General features: G+C 49.0%; 1 protein-coding gene across 1 annotated transcript in view; it reads left to right on the forward strand.

The window, feature by feature from the left end:
- Positions 1-250: 250 nt before the first annotated feature.
- Positions 251-23,860, forward strand: part of WNT3 (Wnt family member 3) — a 48,854-nt gene continuing 25,244 nt past the window's right edge. Inside the window, exon 1 of the mRNA XM_039700904.1 lies at positions 251-331. Coding sequence (XP_039556838.1) covers positions 252-331 — 80 coding nt within the window. The 5' untranslated portion in view covers position 251. The remainder of the gene's footprint in view (positions 332-23,860) is intronic.

Raw genomic sequence — 23,860 nt, forward strand, 5'->3', positions numbered from 1 at the left:
CCGAGCCCTGCACTTTTTAATAGACGCTTTTGGATGATCTACGGGGGAAAGGCTTGGAGAGGTGTGTTTCTGACAAGCCAGAAAGTCACCCGAGCCACGAGGGACTTGGCTTCACTCTTTTTACCCCCCCTCCCCCTTTTTTTTTTTTTTTTTTTTTTTTTTTTCCTGGGAGGAGGGGGATTCTTCATTTTGGCACTTCATGTTTTTCTGAAAACTTCGCGGCGATTTTCCCCTTGCACCAGCCTGGACTAATGGATTACCACCTGCTTGGACTAATTCTGTCTTTTCTCTTCAATGGCACAAAGGTCCTAGCCGGTTACCCAATTTGGTGGTAAGATTCCTTCCTCCCCTCGCCCTTCCTCTCCCTATGATTGATTAATGAATTCATTAATTATTAGCCATGGGAGCTGTGTGTTCCTTCCTTTTCACCCCTCGCCCTGCGGAGCTGCCCACGGCTGCATGCTGGAGTTGAAGCGTGATTTCTTCAGATTTGACCTGTAATTAATGAAATCAGTGAAAAGTTTGGGGGTTATTTCGAAAGGGCCATGCCTGGGTTTCCCTTTGCGCAAATGGAGGCTTCCCTACCACTCTTAATTTCTCCATTTTCGGCACTGTAGCGATGGGCTCTTGGTTCAGATATGAAAGGATGCGGTTTTATTTCCTTGTGCAATGGGAATTTTGTCTCTCTGCCACAGGGATTTTCTTCCTTTCCATGAAACTGCAATGGATGCTTTAAAAAAATTTTTAATTCTATTTTCTGTTTGGTTGCTGCGTTTTTTTGGACTTCTTTCCCTTCTTTTGTTGTATTCTGTCATGTGAATTTAGTCCGGCAAATAACGCAAATGGCACCTGAGAAAACATTCATTAGTAAAATTGCTCAAAGGTGGATTTTGTTCATTTTAATTATGGAAATGTCACTAATTTCCTTGCACCAATGAGAAAAATAGATTTTAAAAGAATTGGTTGTATCTTATAATGAGGCTGGTAAGTAACCTGAGTTACTTATTTTAAAAATAAATCTAACTCTATATAAATGAATACAGTAACAAAATGCAATTGGAAGCCCTTTAGAATAAGAAATATAGAATTAAATACTCCAGGTCATTTAAATCCAGCAGCCAGCAAGTTGCATAACAAAATATTTCAGTTTATTTCTGTCTTTATGCAGGATTTCTTGCTGGAATATCTCTTGTTAAGTTTCTGTATGTGCCAGGTAGGGGCTGTGAGCCTGATGATCCATAGGGAAAAGAGGGAGATGGTGGAATTTGGTGCTACTGAGATTCTTGGGTTATTTTCGCCCTTCCAGAAAAGTCTCTCTTCTTTATTACTGAATTAGATCCTTTCAGTGCCAACATGGAGATGGCAAGAAGTAGGTGGGAGTGAACTTGGGAATGGTCTGCCATGTCTGGGAATATTTAGAATTCAAGAGGGAAAAGACGATTTTTTAATTTTTTTTTTTTAATAATCCATTTATTACTGTGGACTTTGGGATGAGAATGTGCCGTTCCAGAGGAGAAAGACTGAGAGCACAATGAGAAGTCCCCGCTCAGGAAGCGTTTCAAAGCTCCGCAGGTTCATGAAATGGCTAAATCACAGCAGGTTTTCCTGGAGAATTAAATGATTTCCTCGCCCTGAGCGTGGCTGCCGAACTTCAGGCCCTCAGCCCAAGGCAGGGGAGGCTCCAGAAATACAGAGAGCAGCACTTTGATTCCTTCCATCCCTTTGCTCCCCACCTGGGCACCGCTGTGCGGGCACAGGGCACGGGGAGGAACAGGTCAGGATGCCAGGGCAGGAGCTGCCTGGGGCAGGGACACCTCACCATGGCATCAGCTCATCCCACCAGCCCCTGAGCTGCCTCAGGCTTTGATATAAATCAGGATTTAATGCCCAAATCAAGGAGGGTTTCAAGCCTCAGAGCGAGGAAGCGAAACCTTCTCGATGAAAAGGTCTCGTTTTCCCCTGTGAAACAAAAATGTCCCTAAGAGCAAAATGTCTCCTGTGCCTGTTTTCAGGAGCAAATGCTGCAGACAGGTGTCTGCCCCATTCTCTTCTCCCAAACCCCTCTGATTTCACCCCAAAGGAACAATACAAAGGATGTAGGGCACAGACGCCAGGGGCATGGCAAGCAGCATCCCTGGGAAAGGAGGGAGTTGAACACACTCACCACAGAATTTCATCCACAGATCCAGGTTTTGTGTATTTTTATAGATTCTGGCAACACCAAAGTGCCAGAGAGTCTCTGCTGCTCTGGAGGGACGTGATTGAGGTGCCTCAATTTGCAATTTGAGGTTGCAGATGCTGTGGGGTTTTAGAGGTTTCTTGAAGGCTGAGGGAGCAGGAGGGCAGAAATACCTGGGCCAGGGCTCCCTGGTGCTCAGGCACAGACAATGCTCCCAGAGCACACAAATTCAAGGTGTCCTTTGGTCCCATGGAAGGCTTTCAATATCTGCTCTGTGGAAATGAGGTTTGTGTGGTGGACTCTGGCACAGTGTTATCTATGCTCTTAAAAAAAGAACATAATTTTCCAGTTGTCTTCCTGCTCCTCTGCTTTTTAGGCAGGCACAAAGAAGGATTTGGGGGATGAGCCCCACTTGCAGGGTTCAGCACACCCCCGAACAGGGCAAGGAGAGCAAAGGTGGGGCTCAGCATCAGCCTGGACCCCTGTGCTGCTGTCCTGCTCTCCAGGCCAGGCTGGACTGGGGCTCCCCTGGGCTTCCTCACCCCCATCTAAGCCCATCTCTGCTAAACTCGAGACTTTTAGGGGGACAGTTCATGTGGAAGAGCCCCAAGGATGCTGACAGGCAGTGCCCTGTCCTGCTGGCACCACGTTCCTGGGGATTTTCCTGCTGGATAGCAAACGTTTTGGCAGCAACATCGAAACAGATCCTTTCTGCTGTGGGACAGAAAGGAGAAAAGGGTTTATTCCTGTGGTGGGGAGGAAGTGTCTGTGTGTGCCCTAGGAAAAGGAGAGTGATGAGAATGGGGCCTGATCTCCTTGTAAATGGGTTTGGGGGTGGCTGGAATTATCCTGCTGTTCCACTGTGAGCCAGACAATGCCAGGAGCCCAGCAGCAGTGACACTGCAGGGGATAAAGGCAAAGGGATGGAGCTGCTGAGGGTTTGTGGGGTGTGTTTTACTGAGGGGCCAGGGAAGGACGTGGTCCTTGGCATTGTCCAGAGAGAGGAGAACCCAAGTGCAGCCCTGGAGCTCTGCAGAGGGGTCCTGCCCCAGCTCAAAGGGAAGGTCCCTGTGCTGCAAACCCAGAGCTTGGGGTCCAGCCCCGCTTGTGGCAGCAGGATGGAGAAGCCAAGAGGGGGTTCCAGCCCAGCTGGGTTGTTGGAAACTCCCTGCCATCTCCCTGTCCCCAGCCAGGCAGCTGTGAGTGAGCTCCAGGGGTGGCTCAGGCTGTGGATGTAACCTCCAGGGAGGTATTTTGACACAGGTCCAACCCTTCTTCACATGCTGCCATCCCATCACAGCCGTGAGAGGGAACAAACAGGGCACAGATGGGAAAAGGTCACTGAAATGCTGCCTGTGAGTGCTGACAGGAGGAGCTGAGGCCAACAAAGCTCCCTCAGAGACGTGTCCAACACTTTGGCTGTCTGGTTAGTGCTGCTAAAAGAGAAGGAGGAGATGGGGAGCTGTGGTGGGGCCATGCAGACGAGGCTGCTGCTCCTCCTGACCCCCCAGGAGTGGCGTGGCTGGGGGCAGAGTGGGCAGCAGGGCTGTGGGCAGTGAGGGGCACAGCTGGGCTGACCTGGGGCTGCCCATGGAAACAGCCCTGAGTACCTGACTGGCCACATGTGGTCAGGAGCTTGTGGCTCTAAAGGGTTTTGTGGGCTTCAAGGTTTTCTTCAGAGTTTTTCCCAGCCAGGTTTAGCCAGTGGGAACTCCCTGCTGAGTGGGATGGTCGCTCCATGCCATGAAAAGCAGAGTTTTGGAGCTGGGATTGAGGTGGATCCTGAGTCCTGACCAGCAGGACAGCCCCAACCAGTGCCAGAGCAGATCTGCAAGGATGCACAGCCTCATGAGCCTCAGGACTTGGCAGAGTGTTCCAGGTGGCACCTCTTGCTGGTTTTGTCCCTCCCCAGTGCAGAATGCCAGCGTGGTTTGGGTTGGAAGCAGCCCTGGAGGTCGTTTTGTTCCAGCCCTGCCAGTGGAGTCCTGAGCTCAGCAACAGCTTCAAAATGCTCCCTGAGCATGGCAGTACAGAGCAGTAAGCACTGTCACATTGCTGCCCTTCAGGAGCTCTCATTCCCTCAGAATGAACCCCTCATGTCTCCTGGAGTGCCCCGGAACAAGGCCAGGGCAAGCCTGGAGCCACACGAGCCCAGGGAGAAGGGCTCTGACGCACTCAAGAGCCTTAAGACACAAATCTCTGTTACCAGTCTTGTCACTGAAGTCAGAAGTAAATTTAAGTGGCCACAGAGAGCTCTGAAGAGGCTGCTGAATTGCAACCAGTTGTTCTTTGACTCCTTCACTAAAAGCAGCATTTGCCGAAGTGAAGCCCTTGCTAAAGGCACCCCAAGGAAGAGCACTGGTAATTCAGGGGGGATTTTTGGCCACCCCACCCTCTCATCTGGAGGTGCTGGGGTGGGGGAGGCCACAAACCAGTGATTTCCCATGCCAGCTGTGCTGCCTGCTGAGCCACTGCCCCTGCTGTCACCCTGATGGGGTCAGGTAGGAGCTCACCCTGTGACAGAGGCAGGGGGTGCCTTGAGAAGGCTGCCCTAGAACAGAGACTGGAGGAGCTAAATGAGCCCCTTGTGTCTCCTGGAGTGCCCAGGACAAGGCCAGGGCAAGCCTGGAGCCACACGAGCCCAGGGAGAAGGGCTCTGAGGCACTCAAGAGCCTTAAGACACAAATCTCTGTTACCAGTCTTGTCACTGAAGTCAGAAGTAAATTTAAGTGGCCACAGAGAGCTCTGAAGAGGCTGCTGAATTGCAACCAGTTGTTCTTTGACTCCTTCACTAAAAGCAGCATTTGCCGAAGTGAAGCCCTTGCTAAAGGCACCCCAAGGAAGAGCACTGGTAATTCAGGGGGGATTTTTGGCCACCCCACCCTCTCATCTGGAGGTGCTGGGGTGGGGGAGGCCACAAACCAGTGATTTCCCATGCCAGCTGTGCTGCCTGCTGAGCCACTGCCCCTGCTGTCACCCTGATGGGGTCAGGTAGGAGCTCACCCTGTGACAGAGGCAGGGGGTGCCTTGAGAAGGCTGCCCTAGAACAGAGACTGGAGGAGCTAAGGAATAAAGCAGGGATTTATTAGGAGGCCTCAATAGATCCACCTTGGGCAGCACAAGAACCCAGCCAGGGCTGCACCCCAGGTGAACCCGAAATGGTCACATAATGACCCACTGGTCACGGGGTCTCTCACTTTTATAAGCTCTGGTCCATTTGCATATTGCAGTTAATTGTCCAATTACAGCTTTAGGTTATCAAGTCCCATCCTTTTTGTTTTTCTCTCCTCAGCCCACGTTGTTTGTGCTCTTGGAATGAAATTTGGATCATTTGGTCCCAGCTAGAACAGGAATTGTTTTGTCTCCCTGCTCTGTGCAGAGAGCTCACCATCCCCTCATGTGAAGCCAAGACCCACACCCTAAAGCAGCACAGAGCCTGAAAAATACAAAAACTAAAACCTGAGGCATCAAGGGGATGGTGACAGGGTGGCAGGAACAGAACTCACAGCTGGGCTCACCTCAAACCCAGTGAGCTGAGGGGCACCTGGGGCTCCTGTGCTGCTGTGGGCAGCTCAGGCACAGCTCAGGAGGGATGCAGAGGAACTGGAGTGTGGCCAGTGGGGCTGGAAAGGTGGAAAGGGAGGTCCTGAGCTCGTGCAGGATGACCAAGGGAGGTGAGAGCTGCTCAGGGCAGCTTGGGGGGCTCTCACAAACAGCACAGGGCTGATCTCTCCTCCCCAGTGCTGAACAAAGGGCAATTGTCATCATTGAGTCAGAGATGACACAAAGTCACATCAGAAGGCAAAATGGCAAAAAGGCCTTGTTTATTTCATCCTCTCTTCTTTTATAGCTTAGTTCACTACATGTGGACCTGATTGGTCATTTAATCAATCCATTTCACATGACTGGCTAATTAACAAGATACCCATTTGTAAACAACCTTATGAGAAAAAAAGCAAAACAGATTTTTAGAAAAACACCACCTGCAGGTTGTTTTAATATTTGGCTATCATTGTTTATCCCCAGCTCCCGAGAGCTTCCCAGGCTGATTCTGGGAGAGCTTACCTAGCTTTCTCTCTGAGCAGACTGTCACATCCAATGTCAATTGCCAAATAAAGGTTCACTCCTGAGGGGGCCCTCCTTGCTGTAGGGAGGTGAGGAAGCACTGTGCTGGGACATTTGTAGGATCAGACTGCACCACCCTGGCTGGTCCTACTCTGACCTCCAGGGATCCCCTCAGGCTCCCCTCCCGTGGCTGTGGCTCCCTTTGCTGAGGCCAGTGCCACCAAAGGTAGTGTTTATGTTCCTCCTGACACACAGCTCCAGGTCATTCCATTCCCAGGGCACATTTAATGGGGGTTCTGCCTTCTCCTGGACCCCCAGCAGCTCCAACCCACCTGCAGCCCAAGGCTCCAGAGGAGCCACAGGACAAACCTGGAGGCCCCTCCTGTCACCACTGAGTCAGGGATGATACAGACTCTAGATCAGGAGGCTAAAAGCAGCCAGTTTATTGGAACCCCTTCTTCAGACCCTGGTCTGATACAGGTGGATCTGACTGGTCATTTAATGATTTCACAATTAGTTAATTAAGAAGACACCCTTTGGGGTAAACAACTTTGAGGAAAACAAATTGTTGTAAACACCACCTGCAGATAGTTTACAGTTCTTTCTCTCTGCCTCCCTAAAAGTTCCCAGAGCAATTCATGGGAAAGCTCATCTAGCTTTCTCTCTCTCTGACCAGACTGTCACACCTACACTCTTGCTCTACACAACACTTCTGGGCCCAGGCACAGCTATCCCAGCTGGGTCAGAGCAGGATTTTAGCTCATGTTCTCACTCATCCCTCTCAGAGGGGTGTGGGAGCACAGGGAGGTGTCTCCAGCCCTCCCTGAGGGCAGCCTGAACATTCTTTCATACCCTGGTCTGATACAGGTGTACCTGCCTGGTCATTTAATAATTTCACATGATTGGTTAATTAAGAAGACACCCTTTGGGGTAAACAACTTTGAGGAAAACAAATTGTTGTAAACACCACCTGCAGATAGTTTACAGTTCTTTCTCTCTGCCTCCCTAAAAGTTCCCAGAGCAACTCATGGGAAAGCTTATCTAGCTTTCTCTCTCTCTGACCAGACTGTCACACCTACACTCTTGCTCTACACAACACTTCTGGGCCCAGGCACAGCTATCCCAGCTGGGTCAGAGCAGGATTTTAGCTCATGTTCTCACTCATCCCTCTCAGAGGGGTGTGGGAGCACAGGGAGGTGTCTCCAGCCCTCCCTGAGGGCAGCCTGAACCCAGGGATAGAGCTCTGAGTCGCTAAATCATCCTGACTTTTGAATTTCATCCTCTAGCTGTCACTCAGGGGGTGTTTGATTGCTGCTGCTGTCCTGGAGGACAAGTGGACATTCCCTGCGTGGGTACCAGGGCTGTGAGCAGCAGGAGAAGGTTCTCTTCCCCCTGACATTGGTGATCTGAGTCTCAGTGATGCTCATCAGACCCTTCCATTGCCAGGTCAAACAGCTCAGCATGGCTGGATTTCATGTGGAAAGGCAGGAAAATGTTCAAGCAGCCAGTTTTAGAGGAAAAAAAAAAAAAAAGTATTACCAAGGAAGTAATAAAGACTAAAGAACTGAGTGTCTATTGAAACATGCAGGTGTGATGCACAGCACTTCCATTATCTCTGTTTTAACTGAGTAATGTTTTCATCTGACCTGACCTGTGCTTCTCATCCCCATGTCCCAGGCTCAGCCTCAGCCCTCTGGGAATCTCCTGGAGTGCTGCTCAGGCCCAGGGCTGCTGGGGACAGAGCCCTTGGTGTGACAGCAGCTCAGCACCCCCAGCACATCTGGCAGGGCCAGTGCTGACCCTCCCTGCCCTGTCAGCCTTGCCTGGAGCCCAGGTTGTGTCTGTGGCAGCCTGGCCCAGCCTGAGCCTGCCCTCTGATTCGTGCCAGGCCTGAGTGAAGCACCCTTGGCTTGTCCAGCAGGAGTTTTCAGCAGAGCCTGAACTGGCTGCTCTCACTCACTGGTGTCTGCTGGTTCAACGTGTGACACCATATATATCAAATATGGAATATTTTTGAGTATTAAGATAGAAAAAACTCTGGATTCAGAGTCCAAGCATTCACCAGTGTGGACTCATCACAGTCCTTGATGAAAATCAGGGCTCATTCCATAAATACTGAGTAGCCATAATAATTTTTACATAATGAAGCTCATACCAAAGGCCTCTTGAAGGTGGATTAATGGATTTTCTTTTCACATGGTTGTGATCCTGTCCCTGTAGCTAGACTGGAACCTGCACACTTAAATCCCTGCTGTGTTTAAGACCACTCCTTCTCTCAGTTTCCCAAAGGCAGCAGCTCAAAATGGAGCTTGGGATGGAATTGTGCTCAAGCTGGCCCAGCTCTGAAGAGCTCTGAGCTGCACCTGGAGATGCTGATCTGCATCCAGGGGATTGTGATGGGATGTCTGAGCCAGGGTTCTGCTCTGGGAAGTCACCAAGGCACCCTCTGCTGCTGCTGCTGCCCTTCTATGAGGTCCAGAAGTTCTGTCTCAGCCCTGGTCTTGAGGGGTTGGAGCCTTGTCTTAGTTTGGAAAGCCAGGTGTGTGCTGAGGAAGGCAGGAGCCTCCCCTGAAATGGAAAATGCAAACCCCCTCCCTCCAAATTGTTATAAATTTAAAATTAAGGGGCTCTCAGGCAAAAATATGGGAACAGAAGTAACAGTTCTTTATTAGGGAAGAAAATAAAAAGATAAAATAAACAATGCAGTAAACCAAACCCACACTGACAGGGTCAGAACACAGCCTGACACCCTGTGGGTCAGGGTGCTGGCAGCAGTCCCATTGGAATTGTGGCTGCAGCCCTCCTGGAGTGGCAGGTGTGGTTCTGCTGGAGCAGAGATCCTGGAGAAAAGGGTGTCATCTTCCTCTGAAGATCCAGTGGAAGAAGAGGCAGCTCTGGGAAATCCAGTGGAGAAGCCATGCTGGTGTTCCAGACTCAAGATTCTATCCAGGCAGGAATACCTACCTGGACAGAACCTTGGCTCCTCCTCTGGGCTTACATCTCCCAGTGGATTTTGGACTTTGCTGTAGTTCTTATCAGCCATGCTGGGACATTCCACAGCCTGTTATCAGCAGATGTTCCTCCCAGGAAGGACTGGGTGTGGAAGAGATAAGGAAAACTTCCCACTGAACAGCAGTCAGCTGCCATCCAGATGGCAAATGGAACACAACCTGCTTGGCAATCCAGGACAGCCTCCTGGGCTCAGCTCTGCTGGGGGATGGAGCAGCCCAGTGGCTCCAGACTCGACACCTGCATTTCACTGCTTTTGCTGGGACGAGACAGATTTGATGTTCACCTGCCCCTGCTCATGCCCACAGCCTCATCCAGCTGCCAGCACCTCTCAGAGGATCTCTCAAGGATTTTCCCAGAGGACCTGAAGTGGGGAGGACTTGTCAGGAGCTCATTTATGAAATTTACACATCACATAAAGAGCTCATGTCCTCTCACTTTGCTGAAGCTGAATTTTAGCCTTCTGTTGGCATTGCAATCCAATTCTTGCTGACCTAATCTTTCATTTTTGAGTCTACAAATGGCAGTGGCTCAGTGATATTGATCTTTGTAGTGAAGTCACAGCGGTGCTGGATGTGGTGAGAGGTTTTCAGTACCAGGCTGTGTTATTTAAGGTTGTTTGGGTGAAGTTTTCAGGATAAAGGCAATGTCTGGATGGGACACAGGCTGAGATTTCTGTGTTTGTTGTGCTGTGATTAACACTTGGAGCCCTTTAACACCTGCTGTGCCCTGATTTGTTGCAAATCAACACATATTATTAACACAAAAGGTATTAAAAATCTAAACAGCCTATACTTAAAATAAAAACAATTTTGCTGAAGGAAATATAAATGAGGTTTGATCTATGGATATTAATTTTTTTCTGGCTCTGATTATAATCTGAGCCATCCCAGGCTTTTTTTGCTGTGGCAGAAACAGCAACATTGAGAGGTTTTTTGCTCTGAGGCCCCAGTCAGAGAGGTCTCATCCTGCTCCAGTCCAGGAGAGCCCTTTGGGATTCAGCTGTTAGAAATCCCAGAGAAGTAATGTCACAGTTCGCTGTTAACAAATCAGAAAGCAAAGAAAGTTCATCTTTTATAAGCCCCAAAACAAGTCTAGTCATTTGTGGTCTGTCATGTCTGATATGTTCTATTGAAGTATTAATTCCTGGGAATTAGTATTATTCCAGCTTTAAAAAATATTAATTTTTAAAATATCAATATTTAACATTAATTACAAGGATTAATATTATTTTGGTTTTTAATATTATTTTTAATATTAATATTTAATATTAATTCCTGAGAATTAATAGTATTCCAGCTTTTTAAAACTTTTTAAAATTAATATTTAATATTAATGCCCAGGAATTAATTGTATTCCAGTTTTTAAAATATTATTTTAAAAATATTAATATTTAATATTGATTCCTGGGAATTTATATTATTCCACCTTTTTTAATATTAATTGCAGCTTTTCATGGCATAAGCTTTCCCTTGGGACAAAGGGAATTTGAGAGCCCTCAGCTCTCCCACTCCAGGAGCCCTCTCTTTCTGGGACCATACCCAGGACTCATCAGAAATCCCAAATGAACCCCAAAACCAGGTGCTTGTTTGCAAACCACAGGGTCTTTAACTAACACTGCTCATTGTCCTGGCTGGGATCTCTCTCCAGTCCCACATCCAGCAGACACCAGGGCTGCTGCTGAGGCTAAAAACACCCACAGCAGGGACTGGGAGCCTTGGCTGGAAGGGATTCCGGGCCTGGAAATGCCTGTTGGTCACCAGGGTTGGCAGTGCTGTGTTATTTCTTTTTAGGTTAGAAGTAAAAGAGTAATTTTTTGGGAATTTTTGGGTTTTAACATGTGTTTTTTATAGAGACATATTTCCTTTTTTAGTGGCAGTTTTGTAATTTTTTTATGTTTTTTATATAAAATTATTACTTTTTATTTTTTGATTCTGTGAAATATATATGTTACAAATTATTACTAAAATTATATTTTATATATGATTTTTATGTAGAATAGTAAAATGCCATCCCTGGAACATGAAAGTACCACACTCTGAAAAGCAAATTTGTCCTGATAAAGGAGACAAAGTCTCTAATTCCTTTTCTGAAGATAGGTTTCCTGATTTGATAATTTGCTAATTTGTCTTTTTCACAATTCACTGAACCTGTCTGCTTTTAATTAATCTTACAAATCTAATCAAGTCTAACTGGCACCTTTCCCAGTGCTCACGCTTGTGAATGAGAAACTCTTTCCCTGCTGCCCTCCAGCCCCACCCTGGCTCAGGCTCCAGATCTTCTGCCCCCTTTTCAACAAAAGACCCTCACTGGGGCAGGAAGGGTCAGTGTTGGGTGATAAAATCTTCAGGGTTTTTTATTCTTGTCCCATTTCTATGTCACAGACTCACCCAAGTTTCCTGCAGTTACTTTCTAGAAATTGTGGATGTTTATAATTAAGAAATTTGCAGTGGTCCTTGAAAAATATCACAGGAGCTTCTTGCAGCCAGGGGCACATTTGCAAGGCAGGTTTTACCTGCAGAGGTCTCTTTAGATGTTTTACAGGGGGTTTCTTGATGGTTTTTTTTGTTTGCTTGTTTGTTTGTTTTATTGTTGCACAATATTTCTATTGTATTTTTAAGTTCTCATTATTGCTCAGGCATCATTAGGTTTGGTGACAACCAACTCACCTTTAATAAGTTTTTAATGAAATTCACCTGTTGTCTGTCTCACAGGGAGTTTATGCAGAACACCAAGCCATGGCTGTCTGTATTTTTACTTTTCCTTTCAATTTGCTGATTATTTTCCCCTACAAATGTAAAAAGAAGATCTCCAGACACCAAATCCTTGTCTGTGGGTTTGCTGGGGCACAGGCTGCTGCTCTGTTGGTGAAATGAGAACGTAAAAAGGGCTGGGAGTGGATATAAAAGAGATCCTTTGCCTCAAACAGTGGTGCAATGCTCAGGAACAGAGTTTGGAGGAGAAAACCCCCAAAGGAGACCCTTCCCTGGTGTGCTGGGGCTGGGGTTGTGATTTTCACAGCCTTTTGGGAGCAGTGGCACCTTTGTGATGTCCCTTACCCCAGCGCCAGGAGGGTTGGGAAGAGCCAGACAAGAGGGGACAGCACCACCAACGACATGCCCAGAGGCTCTGGAGGCTGCTGAAAATCAGCCTCTGGTGCCCAGAGGACACAGATGAGCTGCTCAGAAGTGCTGTGACCCCGTGGAGTGCAGATATTTCCTCCCAGCACAGCCCTGCTCTGCAGGAGCTGCCTTTGTCCAGCCCAGTCCAGTAATCCTGGCTCAAGGGGCTGTAGTTTCAGTCCTAACACTGTCCATGGTCCTTGTGTACTGTATTTGCAGGGTCCCTCATGGCAGGGAGGAATGATGAATCTGTCTCCATGTTCTCAGAAGGCTAATTTATTACTTTATGATACTATATTATATTAAAGAATACTAAACTAAGCTATACTAAAGAATACAGGAAGGATACTTACAGAAGGCTAAAAAGATAATAATGAAAACTCGTGACTATTTCCAGATTTTCAACACAGCTTGGCCCCAATTGGCCATTGAGTCAAAACAACTCACACCAGAACCCAATGAAACAATCACCTGTGGGTAAACAATCTCCAAACACATTCCAAAGGAGCAAAACACAGATGAAGCAAATCAGATAATTATTGTTTTCCTTTTTCTCTGAGGCTTCTCAGCTTCCCAGGAGAAGAATCCTGGGCGAAGGGATTTTTCCAGAAAATGTGAATGCCACACTTGTGGGACAGGAGTCTTTGTCTGTGGTATAAATCCAGGCTGAGCTTTAGTTGTGCCTCCCTCTGGAGCCCCTGAGCCCAGCACCCAGCTCCTGAGGCTGCTCCAGGGACCAGGGCTTGGAGCAGGAAACACTTGGGTTCCACCTCAGGCCTTGAGACCTCGGCTCAAGTGTGCCTTGGCTTCTCTGCTTGGCTGGAAACCACACACAAAGTGGAAACTCAAATTTCTGGTGTGGTTCTGAAGGCTGTGAATTCAAGGCTGGCTGGTAGGTAACACCTGGGGGTAAAATCTCTCCTGAGTGCTGGAAGGAATTACATCAGGAAAGTGTTCTTTGGGAAAAGATGCTCAAAGAACATTTGCCTTGAGGTTGGGTTTTCAGGTTTTTGAGTCAGATCAGGCTCCAGTAACTCCCCAGTTCCCTGGCCTTACACAAAATTTCACCTGAGGGTCCCCTTTCTTCACAGTCCTTGAGCACAACAGTCCAGAGCCCATGTCCAGCTCAGGCCTGACTGATGCCTTGAGAAGGCTGCCCTAGAACAGAGACTGGACAGAGATAAGGAATAAAGTAGAGATTTATTAACAGGCCTCAATAGATCCACCTTGGGCAGCACAAGAGCCCAGCCAGAGCTGCACCCCAGGTGAACCAAAATGGTCACAAAATGTCCCACTGGTCACAGGGTCTCTCACTTGTATAGGTTTTGCTCCATTTGCATATTGCAGTTAATTGTCCAATTACAGCCCCAGCCCATGCAGTCCCATCCTTGTTTTTCTCTCTTCATTCCACGTTGTGTGTGCTCTTGGGCCTGAGATCTGGATCATTTGTCCTTGGTCCCCAGCTGGAGCAGGAATTGTTTTGTCTCCCTACTCTGGGAACAGAGCTCACCATCCCCTCATGTGAAGCCCAGACCCACACCCTAAAGCAGCACAGAACCTGAAAAATAGAAAAGCTAAAACCTGAGGCATCAACCCCACATCCCATCCCTGCTGGGACCTGCATGAACTGGGCTGAGCCAAATTTTACCCTTGCCTTCTTCCTTGTGGTGCTTCCAACAGAGCTGAGGCTCCTGGGAAGGAGGCAGCAGCACCCACACTGAGCTTTGGGGCAGAGCCAGTGTGGCACCTGGTTCAGTCCTTCCTGCAATATTCATGGCAGTTTGTGTCTCACACCTTTCCAGAGCCCACAACCTTCCACTCCAACTGCTTTGCTCTCCATGGAAAGAGAATAACAGGACTCAGTAGTAAAGCAGCCTCATTTTTCACCACAAGAAACCACCAAGACTGGTTCTAGACCTGGTTTCCACAAGATTCAATTTGGTTTTTCACCACAAGAAACCACCTGATCTAGGACTAATTCTAGATCAGGTTCCTACATTATTAAATTTGGGGTTTCCATTCTGGATCTGACACAAGACACTTTAAGATCCAGTTCCTCCAGCTGAGAGAGAACCAGTGCCTCAGTCTCAGCCACAGTGCCCAGGGTGGACAGCCCAGCTGACCACTGACCTTACTGACCCCTCCATGCCAGGCTCCTCCTTCCTGGCATAACCCCAAGCTGTTCATGGGAGCAGAACCAGCCTGGGGACTCCAGTCCTGGTCTCAGGGCTCAAGGAAGGACTCTCCAAAGAGAGGCAGCCCAGGCATCCCCCTTAGATCCCACTCCAGGCTGTGGCACAGCTGAGTGGATGTGGCAGTTCCCACCCACGGGGTGTTTTCCATGATGTTTGAGTGTTGGGAAGCCGCTTCCCAGTGCCAAACTGTGATTCACCCTGGCTGATTTCGGCACAGTTGGCACCGACCACTTCTTGAGGCCACCCACCACCACAAAGGCACTCCCCAAACTGGAGTTTGCCTTCCAAAAGGGACTCTCCAAACTGGAGTTTGCCTCCCCAAACTGGAGGCATGGCTGGAGGGCTTGGCTGACCAGTGGGAGATGACCAGCACCCTCACTGGCCTCTGTGGAGAGCTGTTCCTTCCTTCCCTGGGTTTCTGATGCTTGTTCTGGTCCCAGTGTCCCGCATCCCTGGCAGGACACATTTCCCTCCCCGGTGCCAGATTTGGGAAGGAGGCAGGAAAGGAAGGGGAATGGCTGGCAGGCAGGGCTGGCAGTGAGGGGACAGCAGCCCTGGGAGGTGGCATGGCCTCACTCACAGCCTTGCCAGGACCCAAACAAACCCCAGCGTCTCTTTTTTGGAGGAAAGGTTTTACAGCACTGGAAATCTCACTGTGTTTATTGCAGTCACAGCCTGGAAGCCTACATTTGCATATGCAAATGATATGCATTTATGTAAATTCTGGGTCGAATAATATTATCACAGTCCCCGCAGAATAGATCCTCTGCCATGGCAAATCAGTTGATTGTGTTTTCCAAGGCGAGAGTGGCACTGCTTTGAGCAGGCATTGCTGAGCAGAACATTTCTATCTGGTGGGGGAACAATGCAGGACCCGCTTCTGGGCACACCCAGTCCCTGTCAGCAACTTCATTCAGGTTCCTGGGGAGGAGAAGCAGCTCCAGCCCCATCCACATCCCCATCCAAATCCACTTTCATCTCCATCCCCATCCCCATCATCCCCATCCCGCCTCCCCCTCTGCTGGCACACCGCTCAGGCCAGCCCGTGTGGATGCCCAGACAAAGCACTGGCAGCAGATGCCAGATCACCCTCAAGCCCATGACAGAGCCCTGAGTCAGCCCAGAACGGGCTCATCTCACTGGAGTGCTGCTGCTGCAGCAGCGCTAACCCACAGTGGGAGGAGAGGGATGCTGCAGGGATGCAGCACTGCCCCGCTCCCCTGCAGGCAGCTGCGTGCCTGCCACGGGCCTCTCTCGTGGGGCAAAGGGATTCCCTGGAATTTGGGGCGGGTCTGACTTCATTCCAGTTGGTTTTTCCATTCTGGATCTGACACAAGGCACTTTAAGATCCAGTTCCTCCAGCTGAGACAGAACCGGTGCCTCAATCTGAGCCACAGTGCTCAGGATGGACAGCCCAGCTGACCACTGTCCCCAGTGACCACAGACCCCTCTGACCACAGACCCCTCTGACCCTTCTGTCCCTTCCATGCCAGTGTGGCACCTGGTTCAGTCCTTCCTGCAATATTCATGGCAGTTTGTGTCTCACACCTTTCCAGAGCCCACAACCTTCCACTCCAACTGCTTTGCTCTCCATGGAAAGAGAATAACAGGACTCAGTAGTAAAGCAGCCTCATTTTTCACCACAAGAAACCACCAAGACTGGTTCTAGACCTGGTTTCCACAAGATTCAATTTGGTTTTTCACCACAAGAAACCACCTGATCTAGGACTAATTCTAGATCTGGTTTCTGCAAGATTCAATTTGGTTTTTCACAGAATAAACCACCTAATCCAGGACTAATTCCTCCATGCCAGGAAGGGACAGAGGGATTCCCTGTCAGAACTTGGGGTGGGTCTGACTGACCCCAAACTCTGCCACAAACGGAGCCCCTGTTGCTGTCTGCACCAACTCCTGACTTCTCCACGAGGCCACTTGAGGCCTCAAAATCTCAGCTGGGCTGTTCTTCATACCCATTCTGATCTGAGGAGCATTTTGGCCCCAGTTCCTCCCCAGCAATGTCTCTGTCACCCCCAGGCTCCAATGCCATTGTCACTGCATCAGAGACCCCTCTCTGTGCCCCCTCCCACTGCAGGGAATCACAGAATGTCCTGAGCTGGAAGGGACCCCAAGGATCATCCAATTCCACCCCTGGCCCTGCACAGACACCCAACAATCCCACCCAGAGCATCCCTGGGAGTGGTGTCCAAACCCTCCTGGAGCTCTGTCATGCTGGTTGGTAACAGAAAAACAGAGAGGGTGACACGAGGAGGGGAGCATGAGGCAAGAGGGTTAAAATGAGCAACAGAACAAAGTGGAGCAGCAAATCCAGGGGTGGGAGATTTATGGAGAAAGGAATTTGTGACTGAGCAGATAGGTGATATTTTGGGGATGAGACCTCCTCCCATCAGAAAGATAATGGCTTTTAAGGTGGGATTTTTCACAAGTGATGCTGGGTGTTAGAACCCAAACTGGAAATGAGAGGTTTTCAGGGTCAGGTGCTAAAAAAGCAGGAGGTTGGGAAGTTTGGCACTTGGGATCATTCCCTTCTCAGTACTGACCAAGGAGGACACAGGAGGGAAATGGGAGAAAGGAGAGGTGGGGAGGGGAGGAAGAGGAGCTGCCCAAGTGTGGGAAATGGATTTGTAAAGAATTTTTAAAACTTGATAGATATAGTTTTGTATATTTGTATGTACACACTGAGATAAGGTGTGCTGACTTAGGAAGACCATAAAATAGAGATGACATTATGGAGATTGAACTAGAAACAAGTTTCAACAAGTTTCAAATTATGGCCTTACAAAAGACCAGATATTTTAGAGAATTAGAACTGTGAAAGATACTTTGTAACAAGACCACGTGAAGAAAGAATATAAGTGATTAGTGTTAAAAGCAATAGCAGCATTGTGTAGCAAAAGCTAATAGGCTAAAAAACATTTATAAGGTATTGTAACCAAGAAATAGGTTATCTTCTAATAGAGTAGCATTGAGTTTTACATCTCTTGTGACTCACTATTCATAGAGACTGATAATGATGTAAAATCTTTTAAAATGCCTCTCAGTTGTCCCATCTCTGTAAAAGCTAAGGAAGCAGTGGCACTGGCTCTGGTCAGAGTCGCAGCAATTCCAGCTCCCAGCTGGAAAGCTCAAACAGGCAGGCAAGTTGGAATGTTTTCAACAATCCTTGTTTTTGTGACAGTGACACTGAACTCACCTAGGACATCCTTCTTCTCTTCCCACTCTTCCCCACCACCCCCTGCCACGTGTCTGGGTGACCTAATGGATCCTAGAATGGTTTCAGGCAGATCTGTCCTAAAAGCCCCACAGAAATGCTTTGGGTCCTTCAACACTAAATCCATGGTGTGTTGCTAAATAAGTGAATTTTAGTCACAGAATCAAGGAGTAGTTGGGGTTGGAAGTGACCTCTTGAGCTCTTGAGATCACAGAGCTCAAGCCTGCTCGAAGCAGGGCCTGGCAGAGCAGGGTGCCCCAGGCTGTGTCCACTTGGTTTGTGTTTCCAGCGATGAAATCTCCTCAGGCTCTCTAGGTCACCTGTTCTGCCACACTCACAGTGAACCAGTTTTCCCATGCTCAGAGAGAATTCCGTGGTTTTCAGTTTGTTCCCATTGTCCCTTGTCCTGTCACAGGAGTTTGGCTGCAGCTTCTCCACCCTCCCCCACCAGTAATTTCCACACATTGACAAGGTGTCTCCTTGGGTTTTTCTCCTGGCTGCACAGTCCCAGCTCTCCCAGCCTCTTGCACATCAGATGCAGAGGTTTCACAGCCCCCAGGCCGTTGCAGAGATCATTTCCATGCTCTTTAGGGCTCTTATCTGCCCTCACAACACTCAGGACTGCCAGGCAGGGCTAAATGCTCACCTGATGCTCTCCTCCAGCTCCACTTTTCCCAGCCTCATCCTCTGAGTCTGCACCTATCCAGGCAGAAGAGCCCCCAGAAGGGCCAACCCCACCTGATTTACCTGCACAGTTCCCCTGCACAGGTGTTTGAGGGTGCAGGGGGTGCTGAGGGTGGTACCACCAACAGTGACACCCAGCCCACCCCTGGGGACTCCTCCCTGAGCATCCTCATTTCTGCTGGAGCCACAGGCCATGACAGCCAAGGCTGCCAAAACAGCTCCTCTGGAATGTTCTGGGAATGCCAGGCTGCTTCCAGGCTCTCACAGGCTCTGCTGTGGGTTATGGTGCCTCAGGTTTTAGCTTTTCTGGTTTTCAGGTTCTGTGCTGCTTTAGTAGGTAGCTCTGGGCTTCACATGAGGGGATGGTGAGCTCTCTGCACAGAGCAGGGAGACAAAACAATTCCTGCTCCAGCTGGGGACCAAGGACAAATGATCCAAATCTCAGGCCCAGGAGCACAAACAACATGGGCTGAAGAGAGAAAAACAAGGATGGGACTGCATGGGCTGGGGCTGTAATTGGACAATTAACTGCAATATGCAAATGGACCAGAGCTTATAAAAGTGAGAGACCCCGTGACCAGTGGGGCATTTTGTGGCCATTTCGGGTTCACCTGGGGTGCAGCCCTGGCTGGGCTCTTGTGCTGCCCAAGGTGGATCTATTGAGGCCTCCTAATAAATCCCTACTTTATTCTTTAGCTCTGTCCAGTCTCTGTTCTAGGGCAGCCTTCTCAAGGCATCAGTCAGGGCTGTGTTCCTGTACCAGCTCGTGGGAGAAACATCCCCACGGCTTTTCCAACAGCCTGGTGGCTTTCTGCTTACCTGTTTGTCTCAGTTTGGAAAGCCAGGTGTCTGCTAAGGAAGGCAGGAGCCACCCCTGAAATGGAAAATGCAAACCCAACCAAATCCAATCCAAACCAGTCTGTGGTTCCATGATTCTCACTCTGCCTCCAAAGCCGGCTGCTGGCAGGGAGGGGAGGGGATTATGCTGTGATTGAAATTCCTGTGCTCAACTCATTTAACAAACAGCCAACATCTTGATCTTCCTTCTCTGCTCCACACAAGCCTCTGAATTTCATTATTTCTGTAACTGTCAGGACTTTGAGACCCAACTCAGTTTTCCATCCACAACCAGAGCACCACTTGTGCTTCGTGGTGCCAGGTTCCTGTAAGAACAAGAACCAACCCACTTTTGGAGAACTGATGTTGGCCACTGAATCACACCATGTGACCACAGAAAGAGTTTTATTTGTGCAACAAGGAACATTCCTGGGGATCAGGCATTTATTTTCTTTTAGCTAAGACCCTCCTCACTCCAAAATTTAAAAAAAAAAAGCCTCAGGGATTTAGGATTTAGCACAGGTTACCCCCATTCTCTGCCAAAGGTGTAATTTTACCAGCCCTTTGTCAGTTGTTGTGCCCAGGGATCTCCATCTGCCTGTAAGAAATGAATGTGAGCTTCTCTGACAGGGGAAAAAAAAAATTACAAAAATCCATGGCTCTTTCTGAGATCTACAGCACAGCAAGGCAGTGGTGAGCTCCAGCACAGACAGATGCCTGGACAGCTCTACAGGAGCCAGGGCCCTGCTCAGGCAGCACTCGTGGCTCCACATGGGCTGTGTGAAACCAGAGGAGAACACCAAGTCCTGATCTGGGACACTCCTCAAAGGGCTTTGCCCAGCTGGGAAAAATCTGAGAGCAGGAGGGCAAGCAGAGTGAGCAGGGCAAGCTGCAGCTGGCATGGAGTGACAGGAATGGCTTGGCTGGATATTGGGAAGGAATTCCTGACTATGAGGGTGCCCAGGGCAGCTGGGGCTGCCCGTTGATCCCTGGCAGTGCCCAAGGCCAGCTTGGATGAGGTTTGGAGCAGCCTGGGACAGTGGAAGGTGTGGCAGGGCATGGCACTGGGTGGGCTTTAGGGTCCCTTCCCACCCAAACCATTCTGGGATTCCATGGTTCTCCAGTGCAGCTCTGGAAATGCCAAACCAGGGTTGGGTCTGCAGAGCAAATTCCCTCTGGTAGGGATGGGGAACCAAGAGAGGCAACGGGTGGGCAGGAAACCTGTGAAAAGTCAATAAAATGACCCAGGTTTGGCCCAGGGACACTGAACTTGGAGTTCTGAGGAAGCCTGAGGTACAGCAGGGCTGTGGAGCAGAATTTGTTTCTGCTCCTGAGCCATCAGGACTCCAAACCCAAGAGAGACTGTGAGAAAGGTGCCAAGAAGATGGACACAGCAGGGCATGGAGGGGAGCAGCCTCACCGGGGGGTTGGAGCAGCCCCAGGTTTCTGGGGTTTGCAGACTCTGGATGTTTCTGGGGTTTGCAGATTTGGATGTTTCTGGGGTGTGCAGACTCTGGATGTTTCTGCAACACGAGCTGCAGACAGAGCACCTGGGAAAGGTTTAAAGCTGATTTCTTTACAAAGCTTGTTTGGGTCACAAAGAAGTAGAGCAGTAAGGGAAAAAATCAGCAGGGGACAGAGGAATTTTCCTCAGTGTCTGTGGGTTCAAGGAACCCTGTAGCAGCGTGAGCCATTGCAATGGAGGGGTCAGCACAGCTCATCTGGGGAGCTGTAGTATTCACATTCTCTGAACAGAGAGACATAATTCTATCTCACAAGTTTTTTCCTAGAGAAGGGCAAAAAGAAGAAGAGAAAACAATTTTTCTTTCTACTTACTGCTCCTGTTATTTTTACACATGTAAAATGTGTTAAGAAAATTATTTCCCTAAAATAATTTAGTTAATTGAACCCCAGTAAAACTTATATTATTTCCTTAACCAGTTAAATCAAAGCTATATCGTAACTATCTCAAACAATTACAAATTTTTCAATATAATATAATATCATATCATATCATACAATATAATACAATATAATACAATATAATACAATAATATAAGAATAGAATAGAATAGAATAGAATAGAATAGAATAGAATAGAATATGTCTATACTTAAAATATAACATAAATAATATAATATCATTTTAATAAAACAATTATTCAACCTTCTAAATCAATAAAATCAAATACCAATAATTCAAAAACTCCCTAAATACAATAGGGAACCTCCGTCCTTCCTCCACCACGGGGGAGCCTGGGATCCCTGTGTGCTCTGCAATTACCACAGTGTTATTTGAAATTACTGAGTTGCCCTGGACTCGTGGTGTGCCGAACTCCTGTGCCTGCCCATGCCCTGCAGAGCTCAGGTGTTTCACCAAAGGCTCCTGGAGGACTCAACTTTAGCCAGAGAATATTGATATATTCAGGATTGTTGATAATATTGATCCCCCACTACACAACAGCTCCTGTGCTAGCACAACACCCTCTGAGGGGCTCTCCCTCCTCATGGGCACAGGGGGCAGGAAGAATCCCCCTTGCAAAGGCAGGCAGGGCTGTGTGACCCCTGAATGTGATCCCCTCACCCTGAGGGTGAGAAATTCACTTTTCCTGGCTCCAGCAGCTTTTTTCAGACAGGCACAGGCTGGATTTGAGGGCAGTCAGTGTAAGAGAATCTGCAACAAATGTTGGGCACTGCTCTTTTGGTGTGAGATTTGTGCCTTTGCACCCCCCTGGTCTGAATCCCCACTCACCAGCTATTGTCCTGCCCTCTTCTGCTGGACACAAAGTCTTAATCTTCCCCTTCTTCCCACTGTAACTAAATAATCTCTCAGAAGCCTTTCCAATAGACTGATCAAACTGTCAGCATAAGCCACTGCCTCAGCTCACTGCTGCTGCTCCTTTGTCCCCTGCCCGTGTTTAACATCCCATTTACAACAGGGAGGAGGCTTAAACCACCCCAGCTCCTGCAGCAGAGCCTGGGTGAGACAGCACAGCCACAGCTCCAGGGGGAAACAGGACAGAACCACCCTGAACACGTCCAGGAGGGAAGCTGTAGGCAAATCCTGAGCTGAAGAATCCAATTCCATCAACACCACCCTGTCCTCCTGGCCCTGGATGTCTCATTTACCTCTGCTGAGTGTGAGAGGGTGGCTGCATCCCCCTGGAGATGTCACTGAGGCTCAGCCTGCAGCAGCTCCAGGGCTGTGACACGTCCTGCCTGCTCCCAGAGAGGTGACATTTGTGCCCAGGCTGTGGCTCACACCCCCTGACACCTCACCAGACTCCTCTGCCAGCATTTCCTGGGCCTTGCTCAGTGCCACAGGGTCACAATGGCTTTTTCTGGCTGGCAGCTCAACTTGGAGCTGGTCACTCCTTCCCCAGCTCATCCTGCCTGGTGCTGAGGGAGAAGAGAGGTCCCTGCTCCCCCCAGGGAGAGTATTCCTGAAGGACCTGATCCTCTGGAATCCCCCATTCCTCTTGTCCTTTCCACAGGAATTTCTGAGCTCCCCATGTCCCAAACACAATTCCAGTACAAGAGTTGGACTCTGCAGCTCAGGTGTCCTCTGAGGGTTGGTTTTACATTTCCTCACCCAAACTTGGCTGGTTTCCACCCAGAAGGGCTTTGATGCAGCCAGGTCAGGGCAACAATTCCCCCTCTCAGAAGGGCTCAGACCTGCAGCTCCACCTCTGCTCCCTTTGGTCCTCCCTGGAAGCATTCCCCACCCATTCAGTGGAGTCAGGAATGGCAGCTGGATGCTCCATCCCTGGGAGTGCTCAAGGACAGGCTGGATGGGCCCTGGGTGACCAGGTCTAGTGGGTGACATCCTTCCCCATGGCAGGGGGTTGGAACAAGATGATCTTTAAGGTGCCTTCCAAGCCAAACCATCCTGTGGCTCTGTGATGTCCTTGGATCAAAGCAAAAATCCCTTTGACTTCCCAAACCATCAGAACTCTGACTCAGCAACCCCAAACCCAGGGTCAGTGGCAGGGGAACACCTGGGTCTTGTGAGATACCCTCTTATTTCCATTTATTGCAGCTCAGCTGCCACCTGCAGCTACCCGATTCTGGAAAACTACAAAATAATGGCAGCTGAGGTCTGGCAGCACACACGGGAGAGCAGCTCATGCCATGTCTACAGGGCAAAAGGAAGCAAGAGAAAAAAAGTTAATAAAACAAGATTTATTTCTGTTTCTGGGGCAAAAATCTCACCACAGAACTCCTAGGGGTCAGTCCTTGGTCATCCTTCACCCAGCTAAGGCCCATGTGCTCTGCACTGTCCAGGACTCAGGGGCAGGCTCAGCTGACCTCATCTAAGTCCTTCCCTGATTCTCTGTGGGGAGCTTTTCTGGGCTGTGACACCTCCTCTCTACAATAACTCTCCATGTACGAGGGTACCTGAACCCCCTCAGTGCCTCCTTCTCTCCTCCAGTTCCTCAGGAATTTTCTCTGGGTTACAGCCCCTGGAGTTTAAAGGGGAGCACTGAACCCTGCCCAGGGACAGGGGGACAGGAGATCCCTTCAGCTCAGGGTCAGCTTAG

This window comes from Passer montanus, unplaced genomic scaffold (assembly GCF_014805655.1).
Source record: "Passer montanus isolate IOZ18808 unplaced genomic scaffold, ASM1480565v1 scaffold145, whole genome shotgun sequence".
Lineage (NCBI taxonomy): Eukaryota > Metazoa > Chordata > Aves > Passeriformes > Passeridae > Passer > Passer montanus.